The sequence below is a fragment of the Atractosteus spatula genome, chromosome 4 (assembly GCF_055471065.1).
Source record: "Atractosteus spatula isolate fAtrSpa1 chromosome 4, fAtrSpa1.hap1, whole genome shotgun sequence".
NCBI classification, from domain to species: Eukaryota; Metazoa; Chordata; class Actinopteri; order Semionotiformes; family Lepisosteidae; genus Atractosteus; species Atractosteus spatula.
Genome location: NC_142709.1, coordinates 66271236 through 66289840, shown reverse-complemented (window position 1 = coordinate 66289840; position 18605 = coordinate 66271236). Strand labels below are relative to the sequence as shown.

At 35.8% G+C, this 18605-nt stretch overlaps 1 protein-coding gene across 4 annotated transcripts; it reads left to right on the top strand.

Annotated features, from left to right (window-relative positions):
- Positions 1-361: 361 nt before the first annotated feature.
- nmnat3 (nicotinamide nucleotide adenylyltransferase 3) lies at positions 362-18490 on the top strand. 4 transcript variants are annotated; one of them, XM_088914517.1, is made up of 5 exons: positions 362-440; positions 6975-7123; positions 11731-11914; positions 15051-15145; positions 17198-18490. In XM_088914517.1, exons 2-5 carry the CDS (start codon positions 7009-7011, stop codon positions 17563-17565), a joined length of 762 nt encoding a protein of 253 aa, XP_088770643.1. In that variant the 5' UTR covers positions 362-440; positions 6975-7008; the 3' UTR covers positions 17566-18490. The 4 variants fall into 4 exon arrangements, with proteins under 4 accessions (XP_088770643.1, XP_088770641.1, XP_088770644.1 ...); XM_088914515.1 differs by having other exon boundaries at positions 17195-18490; XM_088914518.1 differs by having other exon boundaries at positions 11698-11914; positions 17195-18487.
- Positions 18491-18605: the final 115 nt, after the last annotated feature.

Here is an 18605-nt window from a genome sequence, read left to right as displayed (position 1 = left end):
CTGATTCTCCTGACTATATTTAAAAAACTGAGGGTGAATGCATTCATGTTTGTCACAAATATTTATACACGATAAATTACATTCCTTTCAAATACACACGAATAATAAAGTGTGTCATGTCCTTGGTGTTTTATCATAGAACGTAAAATGGGCTAGTATTCAGACGATAATACCCTAATTATTCAAACAGTGTTGGCCCGGAACATCTTTAATGATATATATCTGTAATTTATGTCTACGTCTTACATACTCAAATATCTCTAGTTATTCGTGCAGGTGCTTCGGACTTCCTCGCACGCTCCTCCTTGTTTAATGAGCCACCAGAGGTCAGCGTTTCCTTCACTGTGTTGTGTGTGAAGTCGCTCTGTAGTTAGTAGAGCGGTTGTCCGGGGGAATGTTAATGGTGTAACACAGACCTTGCATAAACCGCCCGGAGAAAGGTAATTAAATGCGTTGTGTTTGGTCACTGCAAATTACATTACAGTTTATTTACTGCAACATTTCCGGAAAAGCTGGCAGCAGTCTTAGGATTTTCACACAGGGGCGTTTTTCTTTTTTTTTCATTTTGCCCGTGCACGAGTGCAAAAGCTATATTAATGAAATAAAAAGAGCATTTCTTGCACTTAAAATAGAATAAAACTATCTCAAACTGAAGTTGTGTAGAAGTAGTAACACGATAAAAAAAGCTATAAAATGTATTTTTTTTAATTGACGCTGACGTGAAGTATGACACGTTAACACTTTGTAACTTTTTAGTTTGAATTAATTCTGTGTAGGTTTTGTAACTGTACGCACTGTTCTTTATTCTACGATGTAATGCTGCGAGTACGAGTTTATTATTGTTTTGGCATGAATCCTTTGAAACTGTGTTGCAGCATAGAGTATGTAGTTATTTAAACGTCGTAATATTCTTATGTACGTTTTGAGTCCATTATTTGCAAATAAAACTGATATAACAGTTTTTTAAAAGAAACTTAATTTCAGAAGAAACATCTCTGCTAATCTTAAATACTGACTAAAAAAAAACACTTGTTAGATAATTTGTTGGTATTGAATTATAAAATGTTAGCTTGGAAATTTTTAAGTATAGCCTGCCAGCATCCAAACATCTCACTTTACTGCAATAGAAATAGCAATTATAGCCCTCAAAGGCCGGAGTCCTGCAGGTTTGACAGGTACTATAACTTTTATTTAGCAACTGATTAAAACCTTAAAATAGAGGGTGGTTGAATGTATTTTCCAGATAATAAATTTAATTAACTAATTAAGATAAGACACAAAAACAAAGCCTAAGCCTTAGAAGACTGAGACACCTTTTTGCTGTACATGTGAAGAAAACAGTGTCTTTGTCCCTTGTTCACAGATCTGTCAAGAGATGCTAAGCTTGTGTGTTTGCTGCTTTGCATAGCAATGAGATTATTTTTTCTCATGCACAGCATGGCATAGTTAGTGTCTAATTCATGGTGACTACTTTATAAAGTCATAAATGAGTCATAAACTGTTCTAATGTGTTCTCCTGTAATTTATGTCATTCATTTTTTGAATATGTAATATTCTCAGTTGCAGACTAAAAAAGAATATAGTCTTTCTGCATTATGTTTTATCACCTAGGGAAGTTGAAAGACACTCCAGGTGGTTTTTCTTCCTGCCAAACTCTCAAGTTACACAGTTGAACTTAGATTATTTAAGCATACAAATAATGTGAACTCTCTGAGTTGTTGTTTTCAGCTCTTAAAACATATTTTTTGGGGGGGGGGATCTTGCAAAAGTTCCCATCAGCCAACTTGTTAGTTCAATTAAGGCTTCAATAAAGTAATCAAGCTCGAGAACTTCGTCTACAATGATGACATGCAAAGAGCTGGAGGACGTTTCACAAGAATGTTTAAGATTTAAAAATCTTCAGTTGTCCCGTGAAAGTAGGAATAAATGCTTTAGAATAAATACGTTATAAAAGTACAAATTGTAAGCAGGCACTGTTAAAATCAAATTGTCACATATTATTGCTGTTGTTTTTGTTTTTTCTCCACTGCAGTTTTGAATTTCCAGATGTCTGTGGGTGTATCTTTTAAACCCGTGTCTCAAAATTCTAGTCTAAAGAAGTCAAGAATATGGACTAAATGAGTCTCATATGCTTGTGGTCTTGCTAAGAGCAACATACTGTATCTGAGATGCTACTCTCTTTAAATCTGAGAAGGTTAGGTTTATTCCATACTGAAAGGTAAAGAAAAGAAACAGCTTTTCAGCTGTGAAGCCTACACAGCCGAAACATAGTGTCTCTTTTCTTTATCTATCAGCATGGAATGAGCCTTTACCTGTTCTTTTGTTGCCTGTGCATGCTGACGTGGTTCCCTGCTTGAATGTCTATTTTAAAAAAATGTTTTTCCGTGCCCAATGTTTTCTCAGCTTTATCCAGAGATGTGAGAAATACATTTTGTCATTGAAATCTGAAGTCAAGCTGAGTATCTGGTTAATGTTTTTCATTTTTTGTTTGAGCCATTGAAGGGCAAAATAGGTTTAGGTTGTTTTCAATTACTGTACATCTGGAAAAGGCTCAAAAGGGCTCAACAGAATGTACCATACTTAAGATATTGATTGTGACTTTTGTATTTACCTTTATTTCATCACAAGAGTGTTTTATGATATAAGAAGGATGTTTACTGAAGCGTTGTGCTCTTTCATATATAATTATTTAAAACATGCTTTAAGACCAAAGCAGCCAATTAGCATGACATTTTAAGTGACATACCAAAGGAAACAGGGGTCTTTTCATGTGAATCTTTTTTGAAGTGCTGTAAGATTGACAGATAGAGCTTGAATAATCAATCATAATTAATTGCTCACCTTTTTCTCACTGTATAACAGATAAGAAGATACAGTACTTAAGATACTGATGTCCCTTATAGCACCTCTCTGAAAGCCTTATTTTAATTTTTAATTTAGACATTAAGGAAAATGTAGTTACAGTATTCATTTCTTAAATAGGCAGCACAAGTTGTCTGAATCATAGTTATGAAAAGATAAATGCCTATTATTATCATCAATATAACATGTAAAAATATATTTTTACAAAGATTTACTTGAAATGAAATGTTTCAAACAGCATTTTTCACTTATATCAAGGTTTTGAATAAGGTCTCTTCTGAATTCTGTATATTCTGGATCTCTTCCACTGATTGTAAATAGTGTTCATCTTCCATGTCAAACCAATCCCAAAAATCCATCTGACATTTAAAGTGTTAACTATGATACCATTATCTTAGAAACACTATTCTCTTCTTACTATTTAGCTTCTTACTTTCTTACTTTCTGTAGTTTTTTCATTAGTTCAGTTCTAAGTTTCAAATTTTTGTTCTATGTAAAAATTGCTTTCTCTTGCATTGCTCAGCCTGATGGATTATGGTTTGCTTGTAGTGGGCAGCTAGTGTCTCATCTCTTCTGCACATTTTTTTTAACAATCTTTATTGTTTTTTCATATGAAATGAGAAAAAATGAACAACAACAAAATGTACAATGTACAAACAACAACAAAAAGCAAAGATCTTTGATTCTAGAGGAGATGGTTGTATGCTACATTCTACTTCCTCTTGTAAATTTCCATAGGTTTGAGGAAATATGAGAACATGAAGCTTCTTTATTTTGAAGCGCCTTACATTTTGTGCTTTAACTGGATCTTAGTCAGGGAGCATATATTCTGTACTGCTTTGAATTTCCAGGTCCAGGATACATTGAGGGCCAAGGTCTGATCTGAAAATGTGTTGCATTTTCAAAATTCACTTAACTAAGTTATTTCACAGTACAGTACTGGTTTCTCACTGCTGTCCTCATCTGTGGTAGAAGTCTCAAGTGTGAATATTAGTAGGATAGGCCTGTCTTTCATTGTCCAGTTTCTTTTGTATTTATTGGCTTCAGGTATATTGCCTCAGTGAGAAGTTGGAATGAATTTTGATGATAAGACTTAAATATGCTTAATAATGAGAGGGCCAAAAACCTGTTATGGTTCTTTTAAAGGTTATCCAGAAATTTTGAAACATGCCCTCTGTTAAAAGGGTAGTTATAAAAATCAGACCTTAGTGCAGATTCATTGCTGGAGTCAAACAATGAGAGTGTTTTATATTTCATGAGTTTATTATACTGCTCCTAGAAGTCTAGGTTAACCTTTTACTGCTATTCAGCTGTAGAAAATCTTCAGCAATTTGACACCTGTAATAGTAGCAATAATGTCTTTCCGATATCTCTCAGTTTTTTTTTGTATGAAAGTGGTTGACTTTTGACTCTAACAGGCTTCAGTAATACTGAGACGCTCAATAAGGCAAAAAGACAGAAGTGTGTTTCTGTCTGTTCAGATGGAAGAAAATGAAAGGCCCTTCGATATCCATAACTCTTGAATATCTGTGAAATGTGTCTCAAGAAATTGTTTATCCTAGCGCCCTTACTTTGATGAATGGGAAATTGGATTGCCTGCCTGTCCAATGGTAGTATAATTTAATGCATTGGCAACTTATAAAACTGAAGGAAAATATGAAATTGTGTTTGAAGCCCTGGACTTTCCTTTGTGAGTTGCAATGTCCTTGACGTGATGTCTACACAACTGTTTTTCAAACTTCCTTAAGTTTCAGGGCAAACTTGTATTAATACCTAGTTCATAACAAAGCCCATAGTCGCTGATGTACCTGTGGTCAAAAAAATGGGTGGATTACTTACAGCATAGTAAGAGGACTAAATGGACCAGTTTCTAGCAAGGAAACTTGTGTCCATTTGTGTCAAAGATGGGAAAAAAATAAGAAATTACATCACTCATTACTGTTTGAGTGAGTTGTGTTAATACTAAGAAGAGGCTCTGCTTAGCAGAGCCGCCTTCTCAGCAGAATTCAACATCAACAACTCCTAGACTATCACTGAGACATTAGCAAGATTAGCAAGTGCATAGTTTGCAGATTTCCAATCCATTTGGTATTAGGTCTTAATCTTCACTGACCCCTGTGTAATAACCTTCAGAAACTGCATGCTGTTCCAGTGAAAGGAAAATCTTCAGTTTCCATAGACTGGGATGTTCTATCACTCCTGTTTCCAACATTAGAAACTGTATCATTAGCATTAGAAAGTGTAGACTAATAAACCTGTTAATTTTTTTAATTCTGTTAATGTATTTAAATATGTTGTCTACATATAATCAGGGCTCATTCTTTCCTGAGTACAACTATTAATTCATTCATTTATTGACTGATTGACGTATTAGCCGAAACATTGTGTTTTCTTTCTTCTCTTTTCAGCATGGAATAAACAGATTAGTTGCTCCTTTTAGATTTTCATGCCGGCCCACAGATTGATCCTCTGTGGTCTACCTTGACATAGTAGCCTGAAGGTAATATAACATTCTAATGAGTCAGAAAGTAATGTGGTTTATAATCCAAAGGTGCTATGGTGTAACCAGAAAAGGTTTTATATACTGTATATGGCATCAGTACTAATTAAGCATGAATTGCAACAGTCAAGTTTTATTTTTTAAAAATATTAATATAATATATATATAGTGGATCTATAGTATTTAGTGTGCAATGTGTTTCCAGAATTGTGAATGCCTTCTGTGGCAAGGGTACTGACATCTTTATGATAATGGATGCTTGGTTTCAGTAATATTAAACTGCTAAGTAAACTAAAGCCCATTGTCACCAGTAATGGATCCAATGCTACCCATTTAATCAATGGTGCAATGAACTCCTCAGGCATAGCATTTTTGTCTCAAGATTTCCGCTTTGATCAAGCAATTTACCACTTTCAGGTGCTTAATGGAGCTGAATTATAGCTCTGCGTAATGATGACTAGATAGAAGAGTTGATTAACAGGCTCTTAACCTTAACAAAACATTGATTTCCATCACTGGGTAGTGTCACCTTTGCCATGTAGTATCTCTCTGAGCTGTTGGCCATTAATGGTGCAAGTGATTATCAGAAATCAGAAGCAGAAAAAAGAAAATTACAGCCTCAAAATGACTAAAGCTAACTCTTAAAGGCAAACACTGGAGAAATATATTGTAATAGGAAATGGTCAAGACACACTTGAAAACATGTTTTGGTGAAGTACCTATTGACAGATATTGAGCGTTTTGCTTTATACCTCTGCAAGAGTTTAATTCTTCAGCTTTTTATCTTAGGAAAAATGTTAGAAGCAGATAAGAACTGATCAGGAATGTAGTCTATTATTTAATATCAGGAATGGGGTTACACTGTTACCTAACTAAAACGTTTAACTAAAAACTATTGTGACATTTGTTCATGATGTGTAAACAACACAGATGTTAGTTATTATTTAAGCTCAGGGATGAATTTTGGGTCCCAAGTCAGGTTTAGGACGAGTGGTTTTTAACTCCTATCTGCACATTTTTTTTTCAAAAACTCCCAGGGGCCTGGATGTCGCGGTCCACTGCACAGCAATTGTATTACAAAACTGAGTCGGTTGGATCAGAACTCAAAACCAAGCATTATTGATTGCCATTCAAATGCAAGTGGTTCTATCAGTGGTCTTCTTTGTTTCCCATTCATTCTTTTTGGTTTGGGGAACATGTCAAAATCATATACCCAGAGACGTTCAGATATAGTTAGCGAAAATGCTCAGTTGACAACCCAAGTAGGGTTAGGGTTAGCATTTACACACTACTTTAACAATTTTTAACTTATATAAAAAAATAAACACATTATTAAAACATGCGGGTAAATTCCTGAGACCTACAGTACAATTTGTCATCTAGTGCAATCACCATCTTTATTGCTGTCTCTTTCTTCACAGGCAGATTTAAAAGACTGCACATACTGTATGACATCATTAAAAACAAGATTTTAACAGAACCACTTCACTATCCAGTAGGAATTCTTTACATGGAAGGAATGTAGGAATTTGACATCAGATCTATGTCAGCAGATAAGGCAAGAAGATTGCTTTCTGCTTTGCTTTCTTGTGTTCTGCTTTGATTATTTTAGACTGTGGAGTGAACACCTCAGGCCCTGTGTGAAAATGGCTTACCGAGGCCGGGTTCCCCTTGTGCTGCTGGCTTGTGGCTCTTTCAACCCCATTACCAACCAACACATGCGCCTGTTTGAACTAGCAAGAGACCATATGCATCAAACAGGTTGGTGTGATTCTGCAGTATTTCGTTTTTCCCACCCTCCTGTGAGGCTGTGCCCAATAGGCCATGCATTTAACTACCATTTCAGTGCAAAGAGAGAGAAGTGGTATAGGAGTTTCAGAGGGAGAAAGCAGAGGATCTGTCAAAATGTTCATTTCCACTTTATCTGACCGAGTCTGTGTAGAAACAGAATTAATATCCCATGCTTCAGATTTTGTTCTCTTATGCTTCAGCCACGTTAGGGCCAGTGGGTTTCAGCTACAGTGGAACTTCATTTCTTTCAGCCCCCATTTTTAATTCAGGCTAAGTTCTTGATTAAATGTTTTTAATGTTCCTGTACTGCAGTGTTCCTGTAAGGTACTGTAATACCATCGTAAGCACTGATGTTCAGTAGTTTTGACTTTTCAAATGACGAAAGCAGAGACAAGGTAGAATGCAAATAGCACTGCACCACAAACCTGTGGCTTCATTTAAAATGAAAGTAACTATAAAAATATCATTCCTTATGCATATTCAGAATAATGTGATTGTGGGGTCAAATACCATATCTCACACTGTGGTCGTATCTTATAAATATTAATGGAAACCACATCTGGTATTTCTACACTCCCTGTACTGCTGTAACACAGCCCTAAGAGTCCTTCAATATTTTGCCAATTACAGTCCTAGAAAGTCAGTCTGTGATTCTGTCTTTTTTGTTTTGGGAGTAGAAATCACTGAAAAGTAATATACAACTGCTGTGAAATCTCCAAATGCCTTCCTGTGTTTCTAGCTTTTCTGTTTTAAAAAACAATGGAACATATTCTGTTTGGTCCTATTCATAAATGCATTTTATTGTGCAACTCTGTGCATCGGAGGCAGACCACAGTAAAAACTGAACTTCAATCAAAACGTTTCACTGCTAGAGCCTTCGATGTGGTGAATTCTGTAAACTCAGAATCAAAAGCAGTTTACCATCTTCTGTATTTCTTTTATAAAGTGGCCAAATCTTAATCAGAGTGCTCGTGGTAATAAAAATAAAAACACTTTTTGTGTCATTCTACAGTTTTGTTGTATGAATGCAGTGAAAAATCAACCATTGTTTGCAACAAATAGCAAGTACCCTTTCTGGGGAATGCATTATATTGTGAATAAGGTTGCAAGCACATCTTCTCAATATACCATCTGCTTCCCAGTGTCTTATTAAATATACAACATCTGCTACTTTGAGATAAAAGATCTTTTCCTATAAATCATTTTTGCATTTCACATTTTACTTTCTTTGTGCTATTATACAACAAATTTCTTGTTTCGTAATGAAGGCTCTGCATATATTTTGCATTTTCCTTTCACGTTGCTATATCACAGGGACATTGATGTAAGTCATCAGAGGGTCAGTGCAAATGAATGATGATTGGAATCAAAGGCCATCTGGCTCAAAGTGACACCTTTTTGTGTTATTTTAAAGTGTTTAGTGCCCTGTTCATGTCTTTTATTATTTTTGAGTAATTAATGTTTTAAGGTGGGATATATGCTAAGGTCCTTTGTGCTAAAGGAATCTAAATAATTTTTTCATGGCCTTCTGTCACTAATTTTAATTAATGTAATATCCAAGGCATATTTAATAAAAATCTTATTCTGCAATGTGACAGAAAACATTACATGTAACAGTACGCTTATAACATGTTTTTGTATTTCATAAGTATCTCTACAGGTGATTAAAATGTAAACTTCCATCCATCCATTCTTTAACCACTTCATCCTGTTCAGAACCAGGGGTGTGCTGGAGCCTATCCCAGCAAGCCATAGGCTCAAGGCAGGGTACACCCTGGACACGACACCAGTCCATCGCAGAGCACACACAGACACACACTCACACCAGAGCGCGTTTTTTCAAAAGTGATTTAACCCACAGTATGTCTTTGGATTATGAGAGGAATCCAGAGAAAACCCACAAAACACTGGGAGTATAAACAAGCTCTACATACTGCATTTGGCACCCCAGTCTAGAATTGAACTTAGGGCCCCAGCACTGTGAAGTACTACAGCTAGCCAGTACACCACCATGCCACCCAAATGTAAACTTAATATTTTTGTTTTTTAAGAGTGGAATGAAAACAGTGTCTTTCTCTAGTGTGTGTCTTTTAAATTGCCTTCAGACCTGGACTTGTTTTTCTAACAATAAAGGAGATGGAAACAAAATGTGAAAAAAAAGTGCTGTACCCTTCGAACAGGACAAAGGTGACTGACAGCTATTGCCTCTAAATATAATATTCTATTTACATCCAGCTGAAGGTCATTCATTCATGCTACAGGCAGAGTTTTGGGCAAGGTTATTTGTTAATCTTTAGCTGCTGAACAGATCCTATATTCTGTGGAAATAGAAATCCATGTAGTGAAATATACATGGTTATAAGATGTAATATTGATCAGTAATAAAGTGTGATTTACATTCTGCTCCTCGAAAGCTATGCCTTTTCGTTGGCTGTGTGTTTTTTAAATTTATGTAAGATTCCCCTATTGACTCTGAACCACAAAGGAACTGAGCAGACATAAATTTAGCATTGTTCCATTTTACGATTTTATCACACTGAAATGAAAAGGCACTCTGTTAGGATTCGCAGAGAATGAGGTCTCAGGTGATAGGAAAAATAAGATGAAGGATTATGTCTGTTCCAGAATAAGAAGCCATATTCATAATCTTTTTTTAACCTTTATTCCAGTCTTCCTTTGAAAGGATTATCTATTTTATTGTTACAAAGTGTTTTAAAGGACAGATATTTGATCATAATTTAAAAACAGACAATGTCCACTTAACATAAATGGTACATTACTATAAAATATACAATGTCATATAAAGTATAAAGGATATGCTAACTTTTTTTAATTGTAGTCAGGTATCGATTGCATCTACTGTACGGAACAACCCTACTAGAGATTCTCAAATGCAGGTTAGATAGTATGAAGATTAAGTTTTAGGCCATTGTTGGTAAACAATATATTATCAAAAATATTACCATAAGAATGAGATATTCTCAGGTGCTGTCATAAAGTTTGTAATTATCCATATTCTCAAAGATATTCAAAATATTCCCCTTTACTCTATGCCTATCCCATACTGCCAGATAGTATCATAGTGCACATACTGGAGAATGACATTTAGTTTGATTCAATGCTTTAAGAATGAACATACTGTACTGTACCTATTACTGTTTGGAATACAAAACATTTCTGTTCAGGCTGATAAAGCTCTAGATTCACACACTCCGAGATTAAATGGTGGATTTCTGCTTTGCCCTGAGTGGGGTTAATCCGCGAGTGTGGTTTTTCACAGATTGGCAAAGCCGATTCTTTCCTTGTGTTCGTTTATAAAGAAAATATTTCCTTCTAAAGCTCCACAGACTTGCATGGAAGGCAGGCCTGTATTTTCGCTCCCATCGCCCTATTTTCTGTTTATGTAGGTGTCTGGATGGAATTTGCATGACAGGTAATGAAAAAATATGATATTACTACTGACGCTTGTGGACATGTTTAAGAAATTTAGAACACAAATATATTAAAGCACCATAATATTACAGTGTGGATTTTGTCCTATAAAGCGTGCACTGAGAGAACATAATTAATTACATTTAGTAAACATTGGTCATGCACTGTAAACCCATGGTCATTTCATTGCATGATGTATTGTCAAAGCAAGACTAAAGGTGATAAATTGCAAAATGCAGGGAATTACACTTCATTACAATTTAGGCCTTGGTCCAGAATCTATGTGGCTACACAGCACGTGTGCTGGAAAAAGCTTATTCATATAAGCATGAGGCATTTGTGAAAGGCTTACAGTATATGCAGCAGCGATCAAAAGTGTGGTCTTAAGTACTGGGTTAGAAAACTGCTGTTTGGTAAAACAGTGACAATGTAACAAGAAGCCTATTTCTGAGCATATGAAGGCACTAAATCATAAAATAATAAGCTAACACAAAGTAGGGATTGAATGCAAACAATCTGAATCTAAGGCTGAGTACTATTTATGTTCTTTTTTGTAAGGGCTTTATTTTTTCTATTTGTTAAAGATAGCTTTTTATGTCATTTATATCTTTGCAGCAGGACCTTCCTCATATATAAGTCACAGAATGTACTAAGATGTTTTGTATTGTTTCTTATAATGAATTAAAACATTGTGTGATTGTCAAAGATCCCTGTACCACCACCTAGTAGTGTCTAATAGTCTACAGGAGAGGAGAGAGCCCTGTCATTCTTTTTAATCCAGATGGTTAAAGACCATATTTCCTGTTCCCTTAGCCTTGGCACACTACATTTTTAAAAATTAAACACTGGTTTCTAAAACCCCAGAAATTGGTGGAGTATAAAGTACAAATAAAGTTCTGTTACTAATAATGTATTAATGTAAAATACTAAGAGTATGTGTTTATTTTTTTCTGATTTTCTATTGATAAACTAAATTGTTTACCTGCAGAGTGTTTTAGGGCTACTTTAATGTGTTCTAATGTGTGGTTGGTTATATATTATATACAGGGGGATCACTGAAATTCATTAAGGTATCTTTACAGACAGGCTGTACAGACTGTATGAAATTTCAGTCCATGGAGAAGAGGCTTCTTCTGCTCTTCCAGGGCATTATGAAGTTATCGGAGGCATTGTTTCACCCGTCAGCGACAAATATGGCAAGAAAGGCTTGGCGTCGGCCACACACCGCGTCGCCATGGCGCACCTGGCCCTGCGGACTTCCGACTGGATCCGAGCGGACTCCTGGGAAAGCGAGCAGCCGCAGTGGATCACAACAGTCACCACACTGAGGTAAAAAAAAGATAAAGAAAAAATGAGCAAAAGAGGCCCCCCAGACAAAAATAAATGAATGCCTAGCCTACCACACAGCATGATTCCTACAGCACCCTTGTCCAGCATGTTACTTGCACAGATAGCCATTTAATTACAAGAACCTACAGATCTGTGGAGGTGTCTCATTGTTTCTGCTGCTTTAATTATGTACCTCAGTTTAGTGATTCAGATAACCTGGAGGACTTCCAGTCCCCAGGGGCAGATGCTGTGCATCCCTGCTGTGACCATATTTGACTCGTGCAAGGTAATAAAACTGCACTGCACACTGAAGTTAGCTTGATTCCCTTCAGAGGAGAACCACAGTATGGCTGATCTGCGTGCATTGGTTCTCACTATGGTTTCAGAAATGTAGGCTGAGCAAGGAGGGTGAAAGAACTGTGAGGTTTTTGCTAAAAATACTATTATGTCCAAGCTAACTGTGGGATGACTGGCATCTAATGACCAGCAATTGGATGCACCTGCTACAAGAAAATATTAGAATGGAAATGTAATACTTTTCAGTACATGAATTTTTTTCAGGTGTTTAGAGAAACGAGAAGGAAAGCTATTCTATTTCTTTGAAAAATGTTTACAACTTCAAAGACAGGCAGTCATATGAAATTAAATTTTAGGTTAGGCCATGCCAAAAATGCTCACATCTTTTTAATTAAGGTTTTATTTGTCTGGAGCTTTCACTACAGCAACAAAAACACAGTAAAATCAATGCTGTTATTGTTTTTCCAGAGGAAGAAGGTTATAGTTTTGACATCCTATAATAGCTGACAACACAATATGTATTAGTAAGCACATATTGGGTACAGCTTTTTGTTGAACAATCCTTTTAGTGTAAGAGAACTGTCCATGGATGGCAGATTCTTCATCTTTTATTTACCAAGCACCTAATAATTTAACATTGCCTTTGACTTAGCAGTGACAGGGGTTACAGACACCCTTGTGCAAACTTTGCTTTAAATATTGATTTATATCGTAAGGACTCATCATAAAAACACATCATCTTCCTCTTTAATGGATTCTTTATTTTAAACAAAAATGGTAATGAACCATTTTAACATTATCCCTAAGCCTGTTAATGCTTGAATATTGAGAAAGATTACTTTGTATGTATGTTAGTGCTTTTTTTCTGTACAAACATAATTTATAGATTATAACATTAATATAAGACAGTTAGTTGTCTGTTACATTCAGAGTGAATTATGGAAATTTCTGGAGAATTGTATCTATCCTGAAATTTGTGTATAATCACTGTTTAGCTGGAGAAGAGGCCTGTTTTTCTTAGGGTTATGTCTACCCCCATAAAATAACACTATTTTCATACTACTGTAGGTAATTAAAAATCATTCTTGTATTTTATTTGTTGTGTTGCTCTTCCAATGACTTTATAACCATTATAAAACAGTCACAGAGTGGTGTTTTGCTCCAGGGGGAGTTTCTGACAATCCTGATAGCAAAAAAGTAGCTTTGTGTAAAATGTTTTGGCCTGTGTACAGCGAGCGCTTGGTATCAGGCAAAGCCAGACAAAAAACTGAACTAAAACCCTTGCCAGCGGTTTCCTCTGGTTAGCTGAGGGCAACGAAAGACATCAGATCTGTTGTCTCTCTCCTGCCCTTTTTGCTAGACCCCAGTAATCCTGCCCCTGGGTCTTGAGACATTATTCTTTTTTGTTTCAAAGAAACAAATCATCTCTGTGTTTTAGGAGGGAAGGCTGATAAAGCCACATCCTCCTCTGGGCCTCACTCCATGTCATCTATTCAGGGGTGTGTTTACAAGGCCCAGGATTTCTATACTTAGTGTTGATAAAAAGAAGAAGCAAACAGCATCTAAGTCCTGGTCGGTTATAGATTTACAAGTGTATTGAAGAACACCTCCAGTCTTTTTGGAAAATAGCATAGTTTTTTGCACTTCTTTTACTAACAAGACAACAGAATTTACAGCAATTACTGGATTAGACACAACCCTTGTGCTGCACAATACAAAACCGTTTATGCTAAATTGCCACTTCTCTTTTAAGAGCCCTCTGGATGCACTTGGGGAATCTTCTTGTACACCATCCTAAATTCAAATTGTGTTGAACTGGACAAATATAAGCGTTATGGGGTTTATTTTCACATTACTGCAGGTTAATACAGAACAGTTACCTCCTGTAACCCAGAATACTCTGCTTTCCATGTCAAGTGTTTTTTTTCTTTCACAGTCTTGTAATTTTTCCCTCAGCTTTGTTCGCGTGGGGAATAAAAATGTAAAAGTTAACAAAACCCTCAAATGTAGTCTGCTATTCCCAAGATATCTATCTTTCATAGATATCTCAAAATAATACAGTCAACTTACCAATATCCGTTAAGCACAGGTATGCCATGACTGAAGCCTTCATAATGCCTATTCTGTGGTGGGCTTTGGGATAATATTCTGTGTATTAAAAAGTAAAATATGCCATAAAACATTTCTTCATGGCTCCTAGTACCTACAGTGTTGTATGCATCATCATGATAATTTTAGGGGGATGCTGCTATTAAAGTGTTGTTGAATGAGTAGCATTATAGTGTATATCAAAGTGTAGCTAGCAATAGTTTAGAGAGAAGCTGAAGGTGAAGAATTATATGCTGAACAGCATAACGATGCAAAATAAGAGCAATTTGATGACAGAGGTTACAGCCATTGCTAGTACTGTAGATGGCTTCAGCCCAACCTTTGCTTTCGTCACTGGTTAGATGCAAAGTACAGTATGTCAAAGAGTGCTTCCTTTTCCCCCTTTTCAGTTTTATCACCAAATGAAGTAGGCTTCACTGCAGTGGGACCATGGTCATGCAAAAGAGCTTGAGAAATAGAGTTGGAGAAGGTGTGTTCAAAACAATTGTGACACATTACAAAGTGCTTTTTGTCCCTGATTCAAATCCCCTTGTGAAAGTTTCATTTTAAGTGGCATTTCGCAAAGACCTGATTAAACCATGAAGTGGCCTCTTGTCTTCCTTGGTAGCACTTTAAAGCCGACTTTTGTTCACGTAATTGAAAGTTAGAACAAATCTCCTTGTTCATCTCTAAGGGGATTAATCAAACAGTAGCCTTATTTTTTCTTCTTCTTCTTCTTCATGCTCTGCAGGCAACATTATAACAGGCTTCTTAACTGGCATCAGTCAAAGGTCAGCTTGAATGACGTGAGCAAAGTGAAGAAACATAACAACAAATTCCCCACAGGTAAGGGTCTGTGGCTCCTATCCTTAGTTTTGTGTACCTAGAGAACAGCAGAAAAGTTCTCCCCCAGAATTCATTTCCAGCTTCCTTAATAGTCAAACAATTTAAGCACAATAATGAAATAAAAAAATAAAATAAAGTTTTGTTTCATGCTACAAAACATACATGTTGTTTAGAAATTGTGTTTTCACTGGAAAATTTGTATTATTCCTTTAGTAAATGCTAATGTGAATTTTTAGAATGTGAAGCTAATTTGATTTAGAACGCACACTAATTAATAATGCCAGAAATTGTACTCCAGCCAGAAACAGAAGGCAGTATTTACTTAAGGCCAACACGAACTGGATCGAGTTGCAGAAAAAGTATTTATCTAACCTCATATATTCAGGAAAACGCTGCAAGGCCTCTAAACTGCAGGTGATGCATTTAAAACAGGTTTTGTGTAACATATGAAATGGATAGTAACAATATACTCCAACTTTTCATCCTAAAATGAGCAGCTTTGACACAGAGCTACTGCAGCTTTTAGGGAAAAAAAATTACAAACAGAGAATGATTTAACCAAGACACGTACAAATCTTATGTATCACACAGTACCTGGCATAGATAGTGATGCAGGAGAAAATTGATCCATTTCATAATTTTGGAACAGTTGTTTTATTACAGCACAACTCCATACCATGTAGTTATTTGAAGCAGGAAACTGGACTAAAAAACAAAAAAAGAAAGTGTGATGAGAGTAAGCTCCATTCTCATTCAAAGAAATCACAAGGTAATGAACTACCTGTAAACTTCCTGGTCAATTTTAATTGATGTAAATGAGAGGCATACAGTACAAAGACATAATCTTTTTAACCTTTACATATTTCCCAGTCTGATAATTTCAACCTTCCCTTTTACATTTGACTGAATGATTTGCCTCTTGGCTGTGAGTAACTGTGTCTAACGTCTGTTCCTTTTACTGTCTTTGTTTCATGTAGCTGTCATCTAATTTATCAATGATAATGGATTGATAGTCAACACCTTATGAAAAACCACAGCAGCACAATACAAATCAACTCTTTGTTTCATGGGAACTTTTATTTTTCCTCCTGACTGAATTGGATATTTGTATTGTAAACCTCCTTACTTCCTAGACCAGAGATGAACAAGAAAAACTGTTACATTCATTACATAGTTATTTTACAATTATAGACTACTTGGACCTTCGTGAATTTCTTCCACTCTATCAATGGGACGTAACTTGTAAGCTGCAAATTTTCAAATAAACTGTAGTTACACTGCTTAGAAATGGACATTTACCAAAAAAAATCCTGGTCTCTTCATGATATTTCCTCTAGTGATACATTTGAACGTGCTTTGGTTTCATGTGATCTGTTCAATCTGTGATCTGTGCACACTTACAGGTATGCCAATGGAAATCGGATATTTGGTCTTAGGATAGAATAGTCTTTAGAGACCCAGCTGCTTTTCTTACCATAAGCACATAGTTTTCTCTGCTTGTGCGCAGTGGGAGCCTGTTGCCGTACTGTGTTTAGATGAGCTGAGCTTCATTAAAGAACTATGCAGAAGTGCTAACAGCATCTATCTCCACAAGCTGTCAGAACTCATGTGAAAATAACTCCAGTGACTGAGTGCTCCCCAAAGCAACCTAATGGGATTGGAAGAGGCAATCGTTCATAAAAAACATTAAGATCGGTTAATTATTTAACATGGAAAAGAGAAAATGTATGAAAATAGAAATCTGAAAATTCTACAGGTGTAAAGTGGGTTTTGAAAAAGGGCTGGAACAGAAAGTATGTAATCTCATGTTGTACCATACATGGCTTGCATTATTTAATACGCTGGGTCTTATTAATTATAGAGGGAGTCGGCAATAAGAATTATTGCAGAGGCTGGAATCTCAAAGTAATTCATAGTTGCTTTGCGGACGTAAGAATTTAATAGCTGACATACTAAAGAAATGATACCAATGTCTTAGATATTTTTAAGTGATGATGATGATTGTTACCTCCAGCAGACCACAGGTACTATATCTCGTGAATTTTACAGTAGACACACCAGAGCTTAAGCTGCTTTGTGGAGCTGATTTCCTGGAAACCTTCAAGATCCCCCATCTCTGGAGAGAAGATCACCTTGAAGAAATCGTCAGTAAGTTTGGCTTGGTGTGTGTTAGTCGTGGCGAACGTGACTCCGGGCGATTCATCCACGAATCCGACACCCTCACCCGGTACAAGAACAACATCTTCCTGGTCAGAGAGTGGATCCAGAATGAGATCAGCTCCACCGAGATTCGTAGGGCCATCCGACGAGGGCAAAGTGTTAAGTACCTTCTCCCAGACTCTGTGATAGAATACATTAAAGAGCACAATTTATACACATTGGAGAATGAGCAGAAATATGCTGATCCTGCAGCCTCTTAAACAGCAGGGCTCCTAGATTAAACCTTGAGTGAGTAAATACCTCATCAGATGATAATGGATTTGCTCTTCCCTTTGTGATGTTTTGTGTTCATTTCTGTAAAGGAATATAAACAATGATTATGTTACACAGCATCATCTGGATCTACTACAGTCTGATCTTTTTGTACATTGTCATAAATGTCCTGCACTGGTGGCTCCTGAAAATGGAAGAAACCATTAAATATTGGGTTTTGGATTTGTACTGAATGATATTTTTAGCCTGGATTATTGTAAATAATATCACAATTTTGAATAAGGGTAGGATGGGACTTACTGTAATGTTTATGTAGTGTAGTTTTATATCATTTTTACTGTTGTCCTATGTGTCATTTTGATAGTCATGCTGATAAAAATATTTTACAAATGTAAATTTAAATTTAAAAGTGAAAATTTAAATTATTTTATAACTGAAAATTGAAAAACATTATTCAAGAAACTATAGTTACTACAGTATATAACTAAAAATACAGTGCCTTTTGGAATAATCATTTCAAAGAATATGTTTGCATCTGCTGAAGTACTCTTTGTTTTTGAAGTACTTTTTGTTTTGTTTTTAAAGTATCTTCTGGAGATGTAGAATCTCCAGATCGTTGATTAAATAAATGTCTATGCATGAATTTATTTTGAAAATTTCAATACTGCGATGACTTGCAGTGTGTGCAAGTACAGAAGAATTGATTGATGCTGGGATTTTTATGAATGGCTCTTACATGGATCAAAGAGCAAGAGGGGTTACAGCTTAATATTGTTTTTCTAAGAAAAGTGAGACTCAGTAAAAACAAATTTAAATAGATTACAAACCCTAAAGAAATTATAAATTTGTTAAATTATCACTTTATGCATCTGTGTTTATAAAAAAATAAAATATATGGATTTGGGGTCTTGATTAAATGTTTTGGTGTCATTCTGGATCATTGATGACTGTGATACACTCAAAACACTTTGACTTGCATGTTTACTAATCACCTCATTAGTGAGAGATTTGATTTGGCACAGGTGAT